Below are 19424 nucleotides of genomic sequence, written 5' to 3'. Positions count from 1 at the left end.
TCCATACTCTCCCACACTTGTCCATACTCTTCCTCATTGTCCATACTCTCCCACACTTGTCCATACTCGTCCACACTTGCCCATACTCGTCCACACTTGCTTGCCCATACTCGTCCACACTTGTCCTCCTAGCAGGATACTCACAACAACCACAAAAACCACTGACTGTAAAAGCAATTCAGACAAAGGCTCGGGAGTCGGTAATGTGTGGAATAACCACAAAATAGTGACAATAATCAAAACACAGAACACACAATCAGAAAACAAACGAGCACATTTCAGTCACGAGGTGAGCAAGCACCAGTAGCAGTCAGGAGCCTAGAACAGTGAAACAGTAAGCAGTTTCAAATCTACCTTTCTTGACACTTAAGGAGACTTAGGAAGATTCCAACATTCTAACTCAGAATTATCTCTACATGTTATTTTCAATAATGAGGATTTTCTCTAAACCTGTGCCCATCACATGTACAAACACATTTTCACAAGAGCAGAAAGGAGAAAAGCAATGACAGTCACACACTTGTCACTGATATGACCTGAGCTCAAATCAGCCAATGGTAGCCAGAGTGTTCACTCCTAGACACAACATACCCTTGGGCAATCTGTCCAACTATACGCACTGGCGCTTCTGGCTCACAAACCAACCTACAGGCATAGTATGCTGCAGCTGTAAATTACCTCTCGAACTTCATCGTCTTCTTCATTGGTATTTCTCTGTCTGCTTTCTCTGAAACGTCGGACCTAGACCATAACATAGAAAGTCAGACACTGTATATTCTAACAGCAGAACCCCATCAGAATATAGGTGACAAGAGGACAGAGAGTCATGGGCAACTTGGTAGTTTTCAGTCTACGCAACTCAAAGACCAAAGTGTCCATAGAACTCTACTGGAAGAGCAGGGCAGAGAATGGGCATTTCGCTTGTGAGATCTGTTTTTCATACACAAGGAGCAGGCTATACGCTATGCAAGTCTGGAGCGGAGAAAGAAAGGCTTAGGAGAAACTTGTGAGTGTCACCACCACCAAAGCCATGAAGCTGGGTGAAGTTAGAAAACAGGGATGCAGATAAACGGTCCAAGGACTAAACTATGGGAAGTCCAGCTTAAGAGGATAGAGAGATAAAATTACCAGGAAAGGGAATATTCCATCAAGGAAGGAAGAAAGTGTGCCCAATGTGTGGGAGTCCTGTAAGACCTGTAAGATAAAATTGTCTCGAGAAGTTTGGCAGCAGTCAGAGCAGCTCCTGCTGGCAAAAGGAGTCATTGGAAACCTTGACAAGAGCAGTGGAAACATGGGTCAAAAGCCAGTATGGGAGTCAGGCACAGTGGTACACATCTTTAATCCCGGCACTCGGGAGGCAGAAGCAGGTGATCACTAGGCCAACCTGGTCTACATATCGAGTAGTGAGTAGCCAAGGTTTCATAGAGAGATCCTTTCTCAGGAAAAAAAAAAAAAAGGTTGACAGAGTAAGACATGGTGCTTTGGGTACTAAAAATGCTGCTGTGCACACAGAACAGCATGTGGAAGCAAACTGATAGACACTGTTTCAATCCTCACAACCATGGAGGAACTCCATTTTACAGATAAGGTACTGAGAGCTGAGAAGTTAAGAATCAGTACACAGATAAGGCTTCTGATTTTGAGCACAGACAGCACAGTCTAGAGGCCATGCTCTTGGCTACCATGACACAGAGACACAAAGACACAGACACACACTGTGCAGTTCAGCAACCAGTGTAAAGACGAACCAAGTGACTCAACACACCTAGAGTCACAGAGAGAGTGGACCTGCTCTGACCTGAATGCTTTTGGCACTGAATGGTACTATTTACATGTAACCTGGCAGGCTTTAAGAGGGCCATGCTAAACTCGCTAAGATGAGAGGCAAGGGACTGCACCTACAAAACAGTGTTTTGTTCTACAGAGAAGGTATTTCCTCATGGATACAGATCTGGAACCAAGATGCTTGCCAGTGTGTTTGGAACCTCGAAGAATCTATTCATACTCATCCATGTTATAAAACTGAATAAATAACTGTACATCCTTACAATCCTGTTTGCCTGTAACATTATACTGAAAATACTTCTCCATGGCTTTCAAACACATACTTTTTGTTTATTTAAGACAGGGTCTCATGTAGCCCAGGCTGGCCCGAAACTCATTATGTAGTGAGGATGACCTTGAACTCCTAATCCGCCTACATCCACCTTCTCAACTCTGCAGTTCTAGACCTGCCACTGCACCTGGCCAAAATCATAACACTTAATAGCTTCTAATACATAATACTTAATAGAAGTCTTTAGACTTCTAGATTGTGACAGTGTTCAAAGAAACAAAAGTTTCCTAGTGTCCCCTGAGCACAGCACTGGCAGCTGTCATGCTGTATGCGAATGTCTGCTTTACTCTCTCCTTAGGACACCCTCAGGGCCACGCCTTACCGCTGTTAGGAAGCTGCGTCAGTACGCCTCCAACAGCGCACTTGCTGACAGTTTTCTCAAGTTAAATTTGACAAAGAAAATCCATTTAAAATTAATACCCTTGGTTAACTGTGGTTAAATACCACCTTCTCAAGCTTATTAGCCATGTATACTTCCTGTGGACTCTCTTTTCATGCCTTTTGTTCATGGCTCCACTGAGATGTTTAATATTTTCTAAAGCTGTCTATGAGCCTTTTAATACTATATTGAAAATGTTAGTCTTCTCTTCTGCACACTTACAAACATTTTCTCCACATTTAAACCCTTTAGTTTTGCTTTTTGATGTGGCAATGTACTGCAATGGGAGGTTCTCTGTCCCTCCTTGGTGTGCAAAGGGAAAGCATGCTTTAGGTGGAATCAAAAGCTCAGTCACAACTATGACAACAAGTGTAGCAATTCTATGCTACAAGCTTCACTGTGAAGCCTTCGTGGAGCTCTGAAAGCTGCTCTCTCTAGGACAGAACCAACCTTCACTCTGCACCAGACACATGTCAGACTCCACTGCCTTCTGCCTTGACACTGCCTCATTTACTCATTTTATTACCTTAACTTTATAGATGAGGAAACCAAACAAATCAGACACTTAAACAGACACTTAAACCAATCCAAACCTTAGCACAACTCTTAGCGGCTGTCAGTCAGCAACTCACCTCCTCATCAATCTTGTCTTCCAGAGCATCGATATGGCGCTCCTTAAGAAACCGCTGTGTTTTCTCCAGCTGGTACTTCACTAATTCCTCGATGGCATCTTTCTCTTCCTTGTCCACAAATTCCTGAACTGCTTCGCCCATTCCTCTTTCTGTCAGCAGTGAGAGCTGAACATTCTGTGTAAGACAACACAAACTGTTTGATGCACAAGTACTATTCATTCCTCATCTAGTAACTACCTAAGAATGAAACCAGTCTTCTTTGAGAAAAGATAAGCTGCGGGGTGTGGGACCAGCAGACAGCGCTAGGCCAAAGACCAGAAAAAATGGGAGGGGAGTCAAAGACAGGTACAGCTACCTGCAGAGACCTGAATGGCTGACAATACCAGCGAGGCCACCAATGACTACTAGAGGCAAGATGATGGCTGTAAAGATGCCCCCAGCTCACTCTGGGACCTCTGACTCTGTTATATGGTGAAGGAGTCCAAGGCTACAGATGATATGAAGGGTGTTCATCATCCAGCTATTATCTCCATAGGTTGTCAAGGGCTCTCCAGGCAGCCCCATAGAATCACAGGGTTCCAGAAAGAACAAGTGAGAGGCAGAGGAAGACATAACTTAGAAAATGGTCAGAGATTCAATACTGCTGGCTGTGCAAATGGATAAAGGAAACTAAGCCAAGGTAAGCAAGGAGTGCTAGTAGCTGGGGAAGGTTGAGAAATAACACTCCCTTATAACTTCCAGAGAGGGATATGGACCTGCTGATACCCTGATCTCAGCCTAGAAAGACCAGTGCTATTTCTAACCTATACAACTGCCAGGTAACAAATTTGTGTTTTAAAAAAATACATAATACAACTAGAGAAGTCCAAGTAGCTTTAGTATCATATGACTGTATTGATAAAGTAACTAAACTTTTTTTTTAAAAAAAGCTACATTCAAACATAAGATAAGATCAAGACTTTTACAGCAGCAATAGAAGAGGAACACAGAGCCAACAATGACTCCTGCTAATTATATTAACAATGTTCACCAAATACTTTGATACAAACTACCTCATACTGGTTACCTCACAGATGTACCCAAGAGTCATTGACTTGTGAATTACACACAGTCTACACTAAAATCTGCTGTGTCACCCATTTTTAAAAAACCATGAGTGTAGAGGATGGATAGGTGTGGCTCCCATAGACTCATGTGTGTGAATGCTTGGACCACAGTGGCACTATTGGAGGAAGTGCATTACTGTGGGGATGGGCTTTGAGATTTCCTATGCTCGAGCTCCATCCAGTGTGGAAGACAGCACCCTTCTGCTGTCTGTAAATCTTGGTTCCTCCAGCACCAAGTCTGCCTGCATTCTGCCATGCTTTCCACCATGGTGATAATAGACTAAGCCAGCCCCAATTAAACACTTTCCTTTATAAGAGTTGCTGCCCTGGTCGTGGTGTCTCTCCAATGAAACCCTAAGAAGTGAGTTCTGACGAGTTACCTTCTCTGCAGTTTGGAAATACTGCTTTACAAGGTCTTCTACTCTAAGCGTTGTTCCTTCTGAAGCAGGTTTTGTGATGAGCTTCCCAAAATTGATCTCTTCTCCTACAGAAAGGAGACCAGCAAAAAACAGCAGCTTCTATTACACATTCAAACAGTCAAACTCTCATCAACTCCTCAGTGGTTCCACATACATTTTAAGGAAAAAAAGAAAGCTGTATTTGCTAATGGCCCTGAGATTATTTTGGATTTCCTTCTTTTCCCACACAGTCCACACTAGCTTTTCTCATCTTGAAGGACCATGGCTCTTGCCACCGTTCTGTGAAAATTGTCCCCAGAGCCTTCCTTTCAGGAAGTATGAGAGTTAAAACACACTCACAATAACAGAGCATTGCTGACATCTTCTCCTACGTGGCCATCTGCACTTATGATAGAAAGGTCCCAGAACTATTCACAGCAGTATTGAATAGTGCTGCTGACGTCACCACCACACACCCCCAGTTCAAAATAAAGGAAGCCAGTTTCACTGACAATGCCTCTTACAGAGAGACTGTATTAAGTCTCAACCGTGAGCACCTGTCAGCATTCTGTGAGAACACTAACAGGAAAGATGCTTAATGTACGTCTGCTGACTCCCTGTGCAGGGCAGGTTAACAATGCCCACTGGGCAGGAGGTCAGCAAACAGGACCAGCATTTGCTCTGCTGACACCTTCTTTGGCTAATTGAATATGGTGTCATGAACACAGTGGAAAAAGGGAAAACTCCCTGCCCACGAGAGTGGATGATGGCAGTGTAAGGTAGTAAGTACTACAGAGAACGAGGCACACTGAGAAGGCAGACTCCAAATGTAGCCATCAAAGGCAGCTATCATCTGAACACAGAACGCAGAGTAGAGATGATAAACCGAAGGAGAAAAACCATTTTCCATGAGGGGAAGTCTAGAAAGTGACTGGCTGGTAGAAGCGCTGTCTAGCTCAGTGCCTCTTGCCAGGTGGACGAATACCTTTATGAGCTCTAGGGCGGAAGCTTTAGTATTACTTTACAGATATGATGACCATACACTGCTAAGGCCATTTGCAAAACAATTTTGGTTTTATAAAAGAGAAATTTTAACAGTGGAGTTGATACTAATTTATATAATATCACACACATAGTAAAGTATAAGAGTGGCCAAAATAAGAAACTTTCAGTTAAGGCACATATAGGTGGCATCATTTCCACTAAGCAACTAGAGTTTAAATAAAACAATATCACCAGGCCAAAATCTGCTGGAGAGAAAACTCAAACCGTGTTAAGAAGTAGCTGATTAAAATTCACAGCCAAAACAAGGTTCTTGCACATAGCTTTCTTTCTATACTCTGTCCTTCAGTATCTGATCCATGGCTTCAGGTTAAATTCATAGCATTCTTTACTTTTTACTTTTTTAAACTTTATTTTATTTTCATCTACTGTGTATGAATGTTTGCCTGAATGTATACCTATGACCGTGTATAAGCAGTGCCTAGCAGCTAGAGGGAAGCATTAGAGCTCCTGGAACTGGAGTTACAGACATTGTGAACCACCACATGCATGCTGGGAAAGGAACCTGGTCCTCTGGAAGAGCAGGCAGTGCTCATCACCACTGAGCCATCTCACCCAACCTCATCACTTTTAATTTCTACCATTGCTGAAATTCTCTTATTAGCTATAAAGGGAAGGGCACTCTATAATAAACATGATGGATATTTCTTATGAAAAAACATTATTTTAGTTGATGACTTAAACATAGTTAACAGGGCACTAGGCATCTATAAAATTTAACTGGAAATGAACTATTCGATTATTAAAATATCAAACTACAGAACACTTTTGACTTCAAAAGTCTGAAGTCTTCCTAAAGCGCTGTACACACTAAGTCAAAATACTTAATACTGCAAAAGGTGAGAGCATGCACTCTGACCGTTCATCCGTGGTAGGAAACAAACATGGATAGTGAATAACAAGTGTCTCAAACCATGAGCGCTATCACTCGCAGACAAAGTCTTTCTCCAAGCCTTCAGTAATTGTCACAACTTTAAAAAACAGAATGCAGCTGGGTGGGACGGTATAAGCCTGCAGTCCCAGCACTCAGGACACTGAGGAGAGATCCAATGTGAGGCCAGATTGGGCTACATAGCAAGACTTTGCCTCTAAAAGGAAGTAAACAAGAAAATACCCCAAATGTTCAGAAGGTAAAATATTCACATACCTTTTTTTCTTTTTGTCTAACATTACAAATACTAAAATCTTCTATTTTGTATTTATCTTACCAAAGGCTGGTTTATACAAATACTACCAGTTAAATTCTTTAACTTTCTAAAATAACCAGTTTACCTGTTTTTCCTTTTTGTTCCCTGTGCCTGAAAAAGTGGATGACATCTTTTGGGTTAGCAACTCGATCCACAAACTTCTGGCTAAAACGAAGAACATTGAAAGGTTCAAAGCCTCCACTGTAGTCCACCTGGAAAGACAGAATAAACTATTAAATCAGGAAACAGTGTGCCAATTTTTAAGAAATACACATTTTTTTTTTTTTTTGGCCTTTATAGTCTGGTATGTATACTATTTATATCAATCTAAAAGCTCAATATTTTTACATTTCTAAACTCATGTTCTGTGTGTAATGACCATGATGATGTTAAACCATTTGTCCTACTGACAGAATAATTCAGGTGATGTTTACAAAAGCACGCTTCCTGTACAACAGAACAAGGAAATGCCATCCCAGGATGGGATGAATGCACTGGCTTCCCTGATAGCCTAAGCACACAGCGTGGTACTAGCTGGAAACAAAGGAGGACTTTTAAGTCAGTTTCTCAACTTTCAAAATAGAGGGATAAACCCTTAACAAAACAGAATACATTCCTTACATAAGTCAGCTTATTCACCTGGGTTCCAGGGAGACAGCTCCAGACTGGACAAAGACAGTGCCAGGAAAATCCAGACAGTGAAAAATGTCATGTCTGTGGGTTCTGAGAATGGCTCCTTAGAGTGGTCTGAATGAGATCCCCACAGTCTCATGCTTAGTGGGTATGGCCTTCCCAGAGGTAGGCTTTGAGAGTAAAAAGCATCAACTACTGCTGACTTGCACTCTCTACTTCAGGCTTATGGCTAAAAATGTGAGCCCTCAGCTTCTACACCAGCCACTGCGCCTGTTATCTGCTGCCTCAGTTCCACCAGCAGACTCTAACCTTTTGAAACCATTAGTTGTCTTGACTGCCTTAACTGCTGTGGGGAATCCACCCCAAACCTGGGTGGCATCTTGCAGTAAGAGCTGAGATAAAAAAGAGCAGGAAGAAGAGGAGCGGCTCCCTCACTTGCCCTTCCCTCTTGCTGCTGAGCTGGTTTATCCTGCTGCCACTGCCGATTCCTTCGCTTATATTGCAACGAGCATTTCCAGGCTTTGTCCATTGACTGAGGACCCAGTGGCTTCCAGATTGGGACTGCTGAGGGACCAGCCTCCTGACCTGTGCAACCACAGAGTTTTTGGTCTTGATAGTGTGAGACTGTGGCTACTCTGAGCACCAACGCACCAGCCTCCTGGACTGAGTGCTGTCAAGTTCTCAGCCCCTCAGGTATATCCAGGACTTCTCAAACGGTAATGAATGCAGGTCTCTTGGGGATCTTGTCAGAAGGCAACAGGGTCAATGTGGGAATTCCACATTTTAAACACTGGAGATGCCAAGGCTGCTGGCTTAAGGCCATACTTCCTGAGCACAGGATTTACAAAAAAAAAAAAAAAAAAAAAAAAAAAAAAAATCAGGCCTCACTACTACCAAATGCTATTAAAGCCATATACTTAGAATGAAAAGATGGCTAAGAGACAGGAGGAGCTAGACATAGCTCAGAGAGTGAGAGGAATTCAGTGGCAAAACCTGAAGTGATCTCAAAATTACAGGTCACCTGCTCCATCAGCTTGATGACAGTGACTGTAGGCCATGTCTGTCTTAGGACACGGATGATAAGAAACAGGCAGCAGGGCGGGTGGAAAGGGAGAAGCAGTGGCACAAATGAACATACTTTACCTTGTTTTTATCAGAGTGGGAAAGTCGGGCTGACTCACAGGACACTAGCTCACAGTAACCAAAATAGCAAACCACACACAGTACATACAAGCATTCGTACTGAGAACAGAAAGGGCAGCAGGAGTGAATCAGCTTGGCAAGAGCACCATCAGCTCCATCTCACAGCACCAAGCTACAGGGCTTGGAGCAGACTCACGGAGAATGAGAATACATGCAATTCCTGCCAGGAGCTTCAGCAAGATCAACGTGCCCAAAGGGGTGCAAGAGGGGTGCAAGAGGGCTGAGCAAGGACAGGTCAGAAACAAATTATTTAGGAAACAACAGAAGTATGAATAAACCACCAAATCAATAAAGTTCACCTGAGATTAGACCAAGCCCATGGCTTCCAGCTTCCCATTTTGCCTCTTGCCAGCACTCTAAGCACTTTCCTTACTAATTTTCAGTAAAGCATGTTAAGCGTGCGGATATAAACTAACAAGGGTAGGTTAATGCACACAGCACTCACCCGGAGTCGGATCAGAGGCTTCTCCGGCTGCTGAGGATTCCCCAGCCGTTCCCGCTCAGCATTGTCAAGCATTTCTTCAATCTCAGAATAAAAATGCCAAAGCATTAAACTTTGTGTAAACTGGCTGACATAGTTTACATTACTGCAGAGTTCTGCACAGCTCCTCAGCCACCCTGGCCCCATCTTGCTGACTGCATCCTTTAACGCTTGTAGTGCCCCCACCAATCTCATCCCTTAACAGTTTATTTTACAAACATTCTCAGGAATTTGTCCATTTCAATCATAACTCCTTCACAAGAAAGTCTACAATACTCACTGTGTTCCAATTTCCTACTCAAGTTTCAACATGAGTTACCCCATCTTAACTTTAGACCAAGTAAGCCAAGTTTGTCAGTGGTGTCATACAGACCCTGCAGGAATCTATAGGCTCTTGGATTGTTTACCTTGGAAAAGCTCAAGTAAACAAGATGAGTGTTTCCAATATGATAATGCTGTACCAGATTGAGCTTATACAATCTCAGATAGATCCTAAAACAAAAGCACTTACCCTACATTGCTCCTTCGAGAGCTATGGTCCAAGAAGACAGATTTTATTCCTAACACATCTTCCTAATGGCTGCAGCTGTTTGCCAATCTGAAGTCTTTTCCTAATGCTGCCCTGATCTGCCTGGCTCTACCTGCCAAGTATTGGGATTATAGGAATGCAGCACCATGCCTGCTCCTCAGAAATCATATTTACCTGTGAAGTATCTGGTGCTACTGCCAGGAAGCACATGTAGACATAGGGTACTTGAAATGTGGTTAGCACAATCAAGAGAGTGAACTCTGAGTGTATCACTCTGACAGCCACTGGTGCTAGTGACTATGCTCCTGGATAGAAGAGAGCTTTAAGGAGATCTGCTCAGTCAACTCTCAGTCAGCCAGCATGTACACAGCACCCATGCGCCAGGCAGTAGCACAAGTGCTAAACAGAAAGGCAGGAAACTGGGCATGGAGGCACCTGCGTGCCTGGAACCCACATTCCAGAGGCAGAAAGAAGGCTGAGTGTTTTAGGCTCCAGTGAGCTCCAGGCCAATTTAGCAACAGAACAAGACTCTGTTTCAAAACTCCCCCCAAAATTTAAAATACAAAAAACTTAACAAGTAAACCTTGTCCTCACAGGAATGAAGACAGCAATATAATTAAGGACCATATCAAAGAGATATCAGAAATGACCAAATAACTGTTGCCAATAACCACCCTTCCTGTCTGGATTCTTATGACTCTTCTAAGATTACTGGTGGGGCGTGCCAGTAATACAGGCACCTGGGAGGTATAGGCAGGAGGTTCATAGCAAACTCAAGCTCCAGGCTAGTCAGGGCCTCATGCCAAAAACCTGTCTCAAAAAAAAAAAAAAAAAAAAAGAGAAAGAAAAGAAAGACCGACCAGAATTTAGGTACAGGGGCTGCAACAGAGCTCAAGCAGAGGTGATTTCAATCCTTGGAACATTTCACAGTCTGTTTTATCGTGACTGTAGGGAAAGGGATTGTGCTGGCTAGTTTTTACATCGACTTGACACAGCTAGCGTCATCTGAGATGAGGGAATTTCAAATGAGAAAATGCATCACATCTGGGTTAAAGGACATTTTCTTAGTGACTGGTGGGGATGGCCAAGCCCATTGTGGGCACTGCCACCCTAGGCTAGTGGTCCTGGGTTCTCTATGAAAGCAGACTTAGCAAGCCATGGAAAGCAAGCCTCCTCCCTGGCCTCTGCTCCTGCCTGCCTCCAGGTTCCTGCCTGATTTCAATTCCTGTTTTAGCTTCCCAAAAAGACTGTGATTCAGGACATGTAAGCCAAATAATCCTTCCCTCCCTAAGCTGCTTTTGGTTGCAGTGTCCATCACAGCACACTATACCCTGACTAAGAGAGGGAACTAATGGCATTTAGTGGCAGATCCTGTAAGGCACAGAACCCCAGCTGCTCCCACAGCAGAGAATTACCTACTCAAAATGCCAATCGTGCCAAGGCTGAGAAACCTTGGGCTGGCTGCTATAAATACATCATACAAAATCAACACAGGGATTTCCTACCTGTCTGAATGCAGGGAATGTGTCACCAATAAAACTATTCAGGGATATTTGGAGCTAGTGTGGTAATAGTGTTTTCATCTGCAAAGACAATGTATGCACCTTGGCCACAGCTAACATCTTCCTGATAGTGAAGAGTAGAAGGGAAAACAGAGAGTTGGTAGGAGGGGGGTGGTCATAAAAACAGAGAGACAAGCCTATAACCCCAGTAAGCCTGAGTCTGTGACACCAGTCACCTTGGAGCATGCACACACTAAAGCTTTTCAGTTATGCAAGCCACGTGCTGCTCCTTCAGCTGTGACAATGGCCAGTTGTATAATCTAAGGTCCAGCTTGTGGTGGAGAACATGGATTAGGAGGCTAAGGCACTCAATGGTACAGAAATTGTGTAGCAACTGTAATGCCCTTGATTCAATTCCTAGAAACAGTAACAAGGAGGAGAGAGGAGGTGGGAACAGAGAAAGACAAAAAACAGGAAGCAGAACCTGTCCACATACAGGCGCTGCGGATGGATTAAATAATAACATGGGGCAGGGCTCGGAAAAGCAGTCAGTGCGCATCAGTAATCACAATCATCATCCCTACTCCCTACTTTACATGAGAATAAGATGTAAAGCTAAAGCTGGCAGAGTGTGCCTAACTAATGACAGCACTCACGGCTATCAAGCTGCAGCCTATATGACAAAAAAGTGCAGCCTGACTACAGCAGGAGACCCAGAGTCTCTGCAGAGGCTGAGCGTGGCAGCAGGCTACACCAGAAAAGGAGGCTAAGATTGTATTTGGAGTAGTTTTTAGGGAGAGAGGAATGTGTAATGGAAATTAGAGGTGCAGGACCACAGTGTCCTCCCATCTCCAAGGTCAGCATCTGCTTTTACAAGGAAGGTGAGCCATTATCAAATGCAGATCAAAGTGGGAAACTGGATATGTGTGCTCTTTAAAAGAAGTTCTGGAGAGATGACTCAGTGGTTAAGACCAGCAATTGCTCTCCCAGAGGTCCTGAGTTTAATTCCCAGAACCCACATGGTGGCTCACAGCCATCTCTAATGGAATCTGATGCCCTTTTCTAATGTGTCTGAAGATAGCTACAGTGCACTCATACACATACAATAAATAAATCTTAAAAAAAAAAAAAAGAAGTTCTAAGAGAGTTAACTGATGACTTCTTTACATCTACCATTCTTCTATGTAAGAAAAGCCCTAAAAATCCAAGTATACATTGCCCTTTCAGGCTGGGAAAACACTGAGAAAGCCAGGGCAGAAGGAAGAGCCAGGAGATAAGAATGGCTCTGAAGCCTCACCTGAGCATGACAGTTATGCCCGTCATAAACTCATGAGGTTGCACTGGGCTTGGACAAGACCAGGCACCAATCAGTTCTAAACCCAGTGGCACGCGGATGACCCCGTTTAAACTCAATGAGTCACAAAACAAAGACATGAATGTGGAAAAGACTTCGTATGGGGGTCAAGGGAAAAGGGAGAGAAGGGGACATTATATACATTTGAAATTGTCAAAGAACAAATTTAATCAGTAAATAATTCTATTTAAAGAAATAAATGAAAGATGAACTCATGCCCTGAGCATCAGTGGTGCTGCAGCTTCATGAGCAATAAACACAGACAGCATCCCTCTAAATTGCTCAGCCCTGTAACTGAGAGGCAGTGACTTGTCAAACAAAGCAGACCTCACTGCTACCTCTGGAAACAATTACCTTCTCCAAACAGAAGCTCTGGATGGCCTGGGTCACCTTAGGATTGTCAGGGTTGAACAGGCTTGGGTGGTTAGCCAGAACCACGTCTTCCATGAAGAATTGTCGCACTGTGCGGAGAGGCAGCTTCTGCATGTTCATCTTTCTCCCTTTAATGCGCAGCAAGCCTACATGCCTGCATGGAGGACCGAGAGCTCAAACATTTAGTAGGCATGCTCAGGAAGATGAATCAACAGATTCAAAGCTATCAACAGGGCTTGGGGCACATTCCTGTGATTCCCAACACCCGGGAGACTGAGGCAGGAGGATAACAAGTTAGAGGCTAGCTGGGACCCTGTCGTAAATAAAAGGCTCCATTTTTTCTTAGTTCTTATAAAATATTTGCTTATAAAACAATACTGTTAAAGATAGATGTTTCTGTCAATTTAATTTTAATAGTAAAAATAGCAAACATTCTTCCTAAGAATAAAGTGAGTTCCTCCGTCATTCCCTCTGTCTCTCCTATTTGAGCACATACAGTTTCACAAAGGGACAACCTTGACTATAGTCTGATAAACACTATCCAGATCATGCCAGAAAGAGAAGACCACACAAGCACACACCCCATTGCCATGTTCTTTGTACCTGTTGGTACCACAACCATCAGGACCTGAGCAGATCCACCTGGTAAAACCTTCTACCAAAGCCCAGTTCACAAAATGTCAACAACTTAGATTGAATTAGAAAGCTAAACATGGAACACTCTTCGATCCTAGCACATGGGGGCAAAGGAAAGAGAACCATCAGTTCAAGGTCAGCCTAGGCTACATGGTAAGACCATCTTAAAAGCCATCTCCCAACATGGACACAAAAGAAATCAGGTATGCTACAACAGTATATTTATAACCAGAAAAAGTTCAACTAAGTTACTATGGGAATCTGCTTATATATAGACTTTGTAAAATTTATAAATGTCTACCTAGAAGCTAATCTGAAATTTATTTTTAAATGTTAGTCTTGAATTCTCCTAAACTGCAGCAAAATCACCAATAACCACCAAAGGCTCTCTCAGTCATATCAGTATAGCCACGGCCTTACTACCCTGCCAAAAAAGAAGTGAGTCAAGTCAGACCTTTAGTGCCATGACACCTCTAAAGGATCTTGCCAGCTGCCACTTAAGCTGTCCAAATCTAAATTTAATCACACTTGAGTGGAAATTCTAGGAGAGTGACCCTGCAAGGTTACAGAACTGAAGACTGACAGAAGCAAATTCAGGAACTCTAGGAGTGTCCCGAGTGAGACAAGGCTGAACTGGGAAGTCTACCTGCAGATGGCGGTAGCTACAGCTCTGTTAGTAGACTGAGACCATGGAGGCTTACACAACTGCTCTCTGTGGTGGTCGCCTTTGTGTTCCCTGTCACAGAGGAAGAGAGAATGAGAGAATCTAGGAACTAGAAAGGATCTTGGCAATTAACTAGTTCAACCCTATTCTCCCTTAGTAACTGAGCAAGACTACATCCAGACAAGCTAAACAAACTATTCAAGATCATGGAATTTACAGAAAACTTTTTTCTCCCATTTTAGTGTGGGGAAAAAGAAAAATGGATGCACAGCAAAGTTAGAACTTTGGTAGGGAGCCCATTTTACCTAATTCCCAGATGCTACAGTGAAGTATTTATGAAATTATCTACTCAGTCACCTGTGCACCCTTCCCTATTATCTTCCGCTTTATTTTTTGGATGTATTTCAAAGTGAACTACAGATATCTGTACTCCTATCTTAAAGTAGCATTGTTCCGTTTTTCATTTGTTATTTGCCTAGGAATAAAGAAACAATTAAAATGAAAGAAAACAAACCAACCAACCAACCTGAAAACAGAACAACTACAACAACCAAGCCTCATACACAAAGTGACCTTAGAGCAGGTGAGATGGCTCAGTGGGCTAAGCACTTGCCTGCAAACCTGTGTTTGATTCCAGGACGCAAGCAAAGTGGAAGAGACTTGACTCCACAAAGCTGTCTTCAGACCTCACCTTAGCATGTGTGCACCCTCACACACGTCCCCCACCCCACAGTAATAAATGAAGTCTAAAACCTAAACAAGCTATCCCCTCCTGCCAACAGCACCAGTGTGGGTCGATCAGACATAGGAGGGTTTCTGAAGAACTGACTTAGAATATTAAAGGACTCACTTCTTCTCAGCTTCTCCAGGGGAAAGGGACGTCACCACTGAGCTTCCAGGCTGAGACACGTAGAAGAGTTGCTGTTCATTTTTGGTGGGGCCAATTTTACACTCATGCTCATGGCCCCAGATAACGAGGTCAATGAAGTCATCCAGAAACTGCTCTGGGATGAAGTTGGTGCTTCCGTGTTTACTCCTGTACCAAGATTTAAGAGCAGAACACAAGTTTAGAGCGGCAAGGCAAAGTCCCTCTCAAGTCTACACAAAATCTTTTTTCTCCATTCTTGTCAGAAACTGCTGAAGGGGCAGCGATTGAATCGAATTCCAAAGCACAGCCTTACAAACCTGTAGGAGGCAATCAAGTCAGAGGCTTGACAGAAACCCTCCAGGTCTGCACTGTAAAGAGACAGCAGAGTTTATGCAGAGTAGTATACTCTCGTCAAGTCGGGAAAACAAGAGCTCTGTTCAGCTCAAATCCACAACTGAACCTGATTATATACCCCAAAAAGGAGGAAAAAAAATGGGTTAAATCTGAACTTCATGATAAAATATCAAACTATACTAAATGTTTCCAGTGACTTTAACATCTGTTTTGTTTATTAATTATAAACAGGAATAAAATGGCCATTTAAATTAAGAGTTTTCAGCACACTGAAACACAACAACTTCAACTGAAAGCTGGGCTCTGAATTAGTAGGCCTCTTGAGGAGGGGTCCATATGAGAGGAGAGGGTGCCCTGCAGGGAAAGGCAAGCCTGAACTGCATTGAGAATAAGCTCTGAGGCGTCACAGAACAGCAAGACATGCAGCTAAACTGAAGAGCTCAGGGAAGGTGGACGGTGAGCTAGGGGAGCAGCAGGCCTGTGTGTGAGTCGGGCGTGTGGGGTGTGAGGAAAAGCACAATACACTCAAACACAGCACAGTGCCACTGCGCCTTCACAGAGCATGCGATCTTTCCTGGAAGAAAGGGGTAAGGATGCTGGCAGCCTGCTGCAAGACTAAAAACAAGTCTCTCGCTACTTCAGCCTCTCTCCTCCTACAGCAACAGTCAAGCTGGTTATCGCAAAGAAGTAAAAATACAGTAAATGCAAAGGCTGAAGGACATACACCCAACTGAGCAATCCTGTTTTCCAGAACTCTTACAGATATAATAACAGCAGATGTGTGTAAGAATGAGAAGGGAAAGAAATTAATCTGTCTGTTAAGAATCACACACCCGGTGGTGAAAAGGGAGGGAGGAATGGAGCAGAACAGCTTTGAACCTGGCATCCTGACCAGATGTGGAAGACCAGCAACTAAAATCTAGACACTATACTCTAATAAGAATGTGCTCCTCATAGAGATGCAGGTGAGGAGTATCAAAGGTTTTCTGTGTACTTTTTATAATAAATACCAGTAACAAAAGGGACTACGAATGCAGCTCAGTGGCAGAGCACTTGCCTGCCTACTAGCATGTGCAAGAGCCTGGGTTTGATACACACACACACACACACACACACACACACACACACACTGTAGATATGGATTAGATTAGAATCAGCAGGAACTTATGGTTATATTTTTTGTGCACACACATACAGGTGAGACATTTACATGTGTCTCATTATATTACACTAACTCTGTTCACTGCTATAGCTGAGAGATCCAGCATCAACAAACACACCTAGAGCTCACTTATGTTAGTTCTAAGTACTACCAATAGAAGTGATCAAAACTCATTGGAGAAGTGGTTGCTTCCAAAATGAGGACTTGGCCTGCAGCCCTTGTGATGTCAAGAATCTAAGGCCATGCTCAACAAATAAACAGATAAACAGATAAACATAAACACAAAAATACTCTCTCCTTTCCATCTCCCCAAGAGCTTAATGATAGGAAACATGAAGAGGTGAGTAAATGAGGAAGGTCAGGTCTTTCCTACCGGGAACACCAGTGACTAATATGAGTACCAACAAACAGCACAAGTCTTACACCACAGTGCTAACTACTGGACACAAACACTCGGCAGGCTCAAGTTAGCCCACACAAGTACAATGGGAAGTAAGGCATTCAAGCATCTTCTCCAAATACTAACATCAAAATAGAAAATGGGAACTGCCCTGAGGAGCAAGCTGTAGTACACCCTGCGAGCAGACATGAGCACCACCATCTTCTGCAGTGAGATGCACACATCAACACTGGCAGCAGGGCTTCCCACCTTCCATTATAGATCAACCTTTTGGAATAATGAGCTTCCCTTCCACTTTCCCCTGGGTGATGTAGCTGAGGCAGAAAAAGAAGTCAGTGGTAAGCAGTGGTATAAAGGTTCATGGAATTCATACATACCAAAACACACTTGAGACACAGTTTCAAATTCGTAAGTCTGCTTCCTGAAGACTTGCACTGACCTAGCACTTAGCCTAAGTCTGCACTCAAATACACTACAGTCAGGCCCAAATCCCCTGGTGTCCTCTTCAGGACTTCCCAGTTCTCTCTCTCTCTCTTATAAGCTTCCTCGCCTCACTTCTTCCCCTGTGGAGACATCATACTTACTCTAGTTCCTCTTCCTCTCAGTCCACCATGGACTCCAGAAAGATAAATAACCTACAACCACTAGCAAAAGACAGCTCATCTAGCTATGTTTCTGGAAAGGCATTCACACAACACACAATACACACACACACACACACACACACACACACACAGACATGTGGAGGATGTGACCATTGCATCAAGAAATTGGAAATAAAATGTTCACTGACAGGAGAAAAATACAATTGCAGATTAGTAAAAATCAGTGACACTTCTAAGCACTGGGAAAGATGAAATTCAGTAATGCAATATTAAAAAACTTGCTGTCTATAACACACACAGGCAATTCCTACTACATTACCTACTATGGATAACACAGTCACACAGTGAAGGACGTGGAATGGTTAATGTTCCTAAGGACATGAGGAGCAGATGGGATGGCGACACTCCATTCTGCTGCATCCATGTCTGTACGGTTATTTTCCTGTCTCACCCATTCCAGGCAAACATTCACTCACAAGTATTAATACTTGTGAACTAGGTCCAGCCTGAAGTCACACAAAACAGATAGCCCCACCGGAATCCATCCATCCTGGTGATGGTGAAGAAGTCAGGCCTTTACTAAAGGCCTGCACAAACAGATCTTGGGAACCTCAGTGCTTCACTTACCTGTTCTGATGAATCACAAATAAGTTAAACCATGAGTTCTCATCTTCCTTTGGTCTCAACATTGTTACTTTTTTATTGACAAACATCCGATAGAGCCTTTCATCTGGAATGGACCCTGTGGAGGGACATGACACTATTTTAAAACTGTTTTCCTTAACAGTTAAAACTCCTCCACAGTTAAAACTGTAGATTTAGAAGGCTTAGCAATTTACTCCTAAATAATACACTTCTCAAAAGTATATTTTCCTGTTCAGCTATATATCTGAATTCTAGAATCACTTGTATAAATGGTATCTATTAACAAATATACCAGGTTTATCCACAATAGCACTCAGTTGCATTCAAAAAAGTTTCCATTTGGAAATCAGGATAATGTGTCAGGAGAAATAAACGAATTCCCTGTGCTTACACCCCACTGGAATGTCTAACATCACCCTCATCCTCTCACCATGAATGTTAAGTAAATGTGCTTTTCAACTATGATATACCAATAACATGCACAGAAATAATGGACATTTAAAAAGGATGAGATTTTTAAACTGTATTTTAAAGTATAATACTATTACATACACTGAGTTTATGCTTTTTAATAATTTAATGGTTTTAAATAATTCTTCCTATACCAAGAGACTTGCCTTGGGCTAGTAGGAGATACCAAGAAAACAAGTAACAAAATGCTAATAAATTGGAGCTGGAGCTGGTTTGCCACTTCACATGCTGACCATAGAAGAAAAGCCAGTGACTGGATGGACAGGGACATCTGGCTATATTATGTGAACTGTGAGGTGGACATGGGACGGCCCTGCTGGTGGAAGCCTATTTGCTAAAGCACTGGAAGTGTTGGTAAAAACTGAAGGCACAGGCTGAGGGAAGGGTATCCCACAATGGCAGCGGCTTCCTTGAAGCGGAGTATGTGGAGACAGCAGCTTGTGGATGTGAGGGGAACAGCGACTCCCACTTCTGCCCCAACACTCACAGGTGTGAGCACTGTGAGGGATGCTGGGACAGTAGGCTTCAGACAGGTTTTACTGAAGGCAGAAGGTAGAGGTCTGAGGGTGCGGAGAACTTGCTGATCACAAGCACTATGCTTTGAGTTTAGGATGGAGCAGACAGCAGTTAAGGAAGACAGAAAAAGATGGGATAACACGGAGACA

General features: G+C 43.1%; 1 protein-coding gene across 4 annotated transcripts in view; it reads right to left on the bottom strand.

Moving 5' to 3' along the window:
• Mre11 (MRE11 homolog, double strand break repair nuclease) overlaps positions 1 to 19424 on the bottom strand; it is a 55937-nt gene that overhangs the window by 21545 nt on the left and 14968 nt on the right. For all 4 annotated transcript variants that reach the window (XM_031343314.1, XM_031343315.1, XM_031343316.1 and 1 more), the window contains 8 exons: positions 18271 to 18385; positions 15105 to 15290; positions 12937 to 13108; positions 9162 to 9242; positions 6966 to 7092; positions 4614 to 4717; positions 3128 to 3301; positions 679 to 741 (listed from right to left, as the gene is read on the bottom strand). In XM_031343314.1, coding sequence (XP_031199174.1) covers positions 679 to 741; positions 3128 to 3301; positions 4614 to 4717; positions 6966 to 7092; positions 9162 to 9242; positions 12937 to 13108; positions 15105 to 15290; positions 18271 to 18385 — 1022 coding nt within the window. The remainder of the gene's footprint in view (positions 1 to 678; positions 742 to 3127; positions 3302 to 4613; positions 4718 to 6965; positions 7093 to 9161; positions 9243 to 12936; positions 13109 to 15104; positions 15291 to 18270; positions 18386 to 19424) is intronic.

Source organism: Mastomys coucha, unplaced genomic scaffold (assembly GCF_008632895.1).
Source record: "Mastomys coucha isolate ucsf_1 unplaced genomic scaffold, UCSF_Mcou_1 pScaffold23, whole genome shotgun sequence".
Lineage (NCBI taxonomy): Eukaryota > Metazoa > Chordata > Mammalia > Rodentia > Muridae > Mastomys > Mastomys coucha.
The sequence above is the reverse complement of the archived record's forward strand: the minus strand, read 5'-3'. Positions and strand labels throughout refer to the sequence as shown.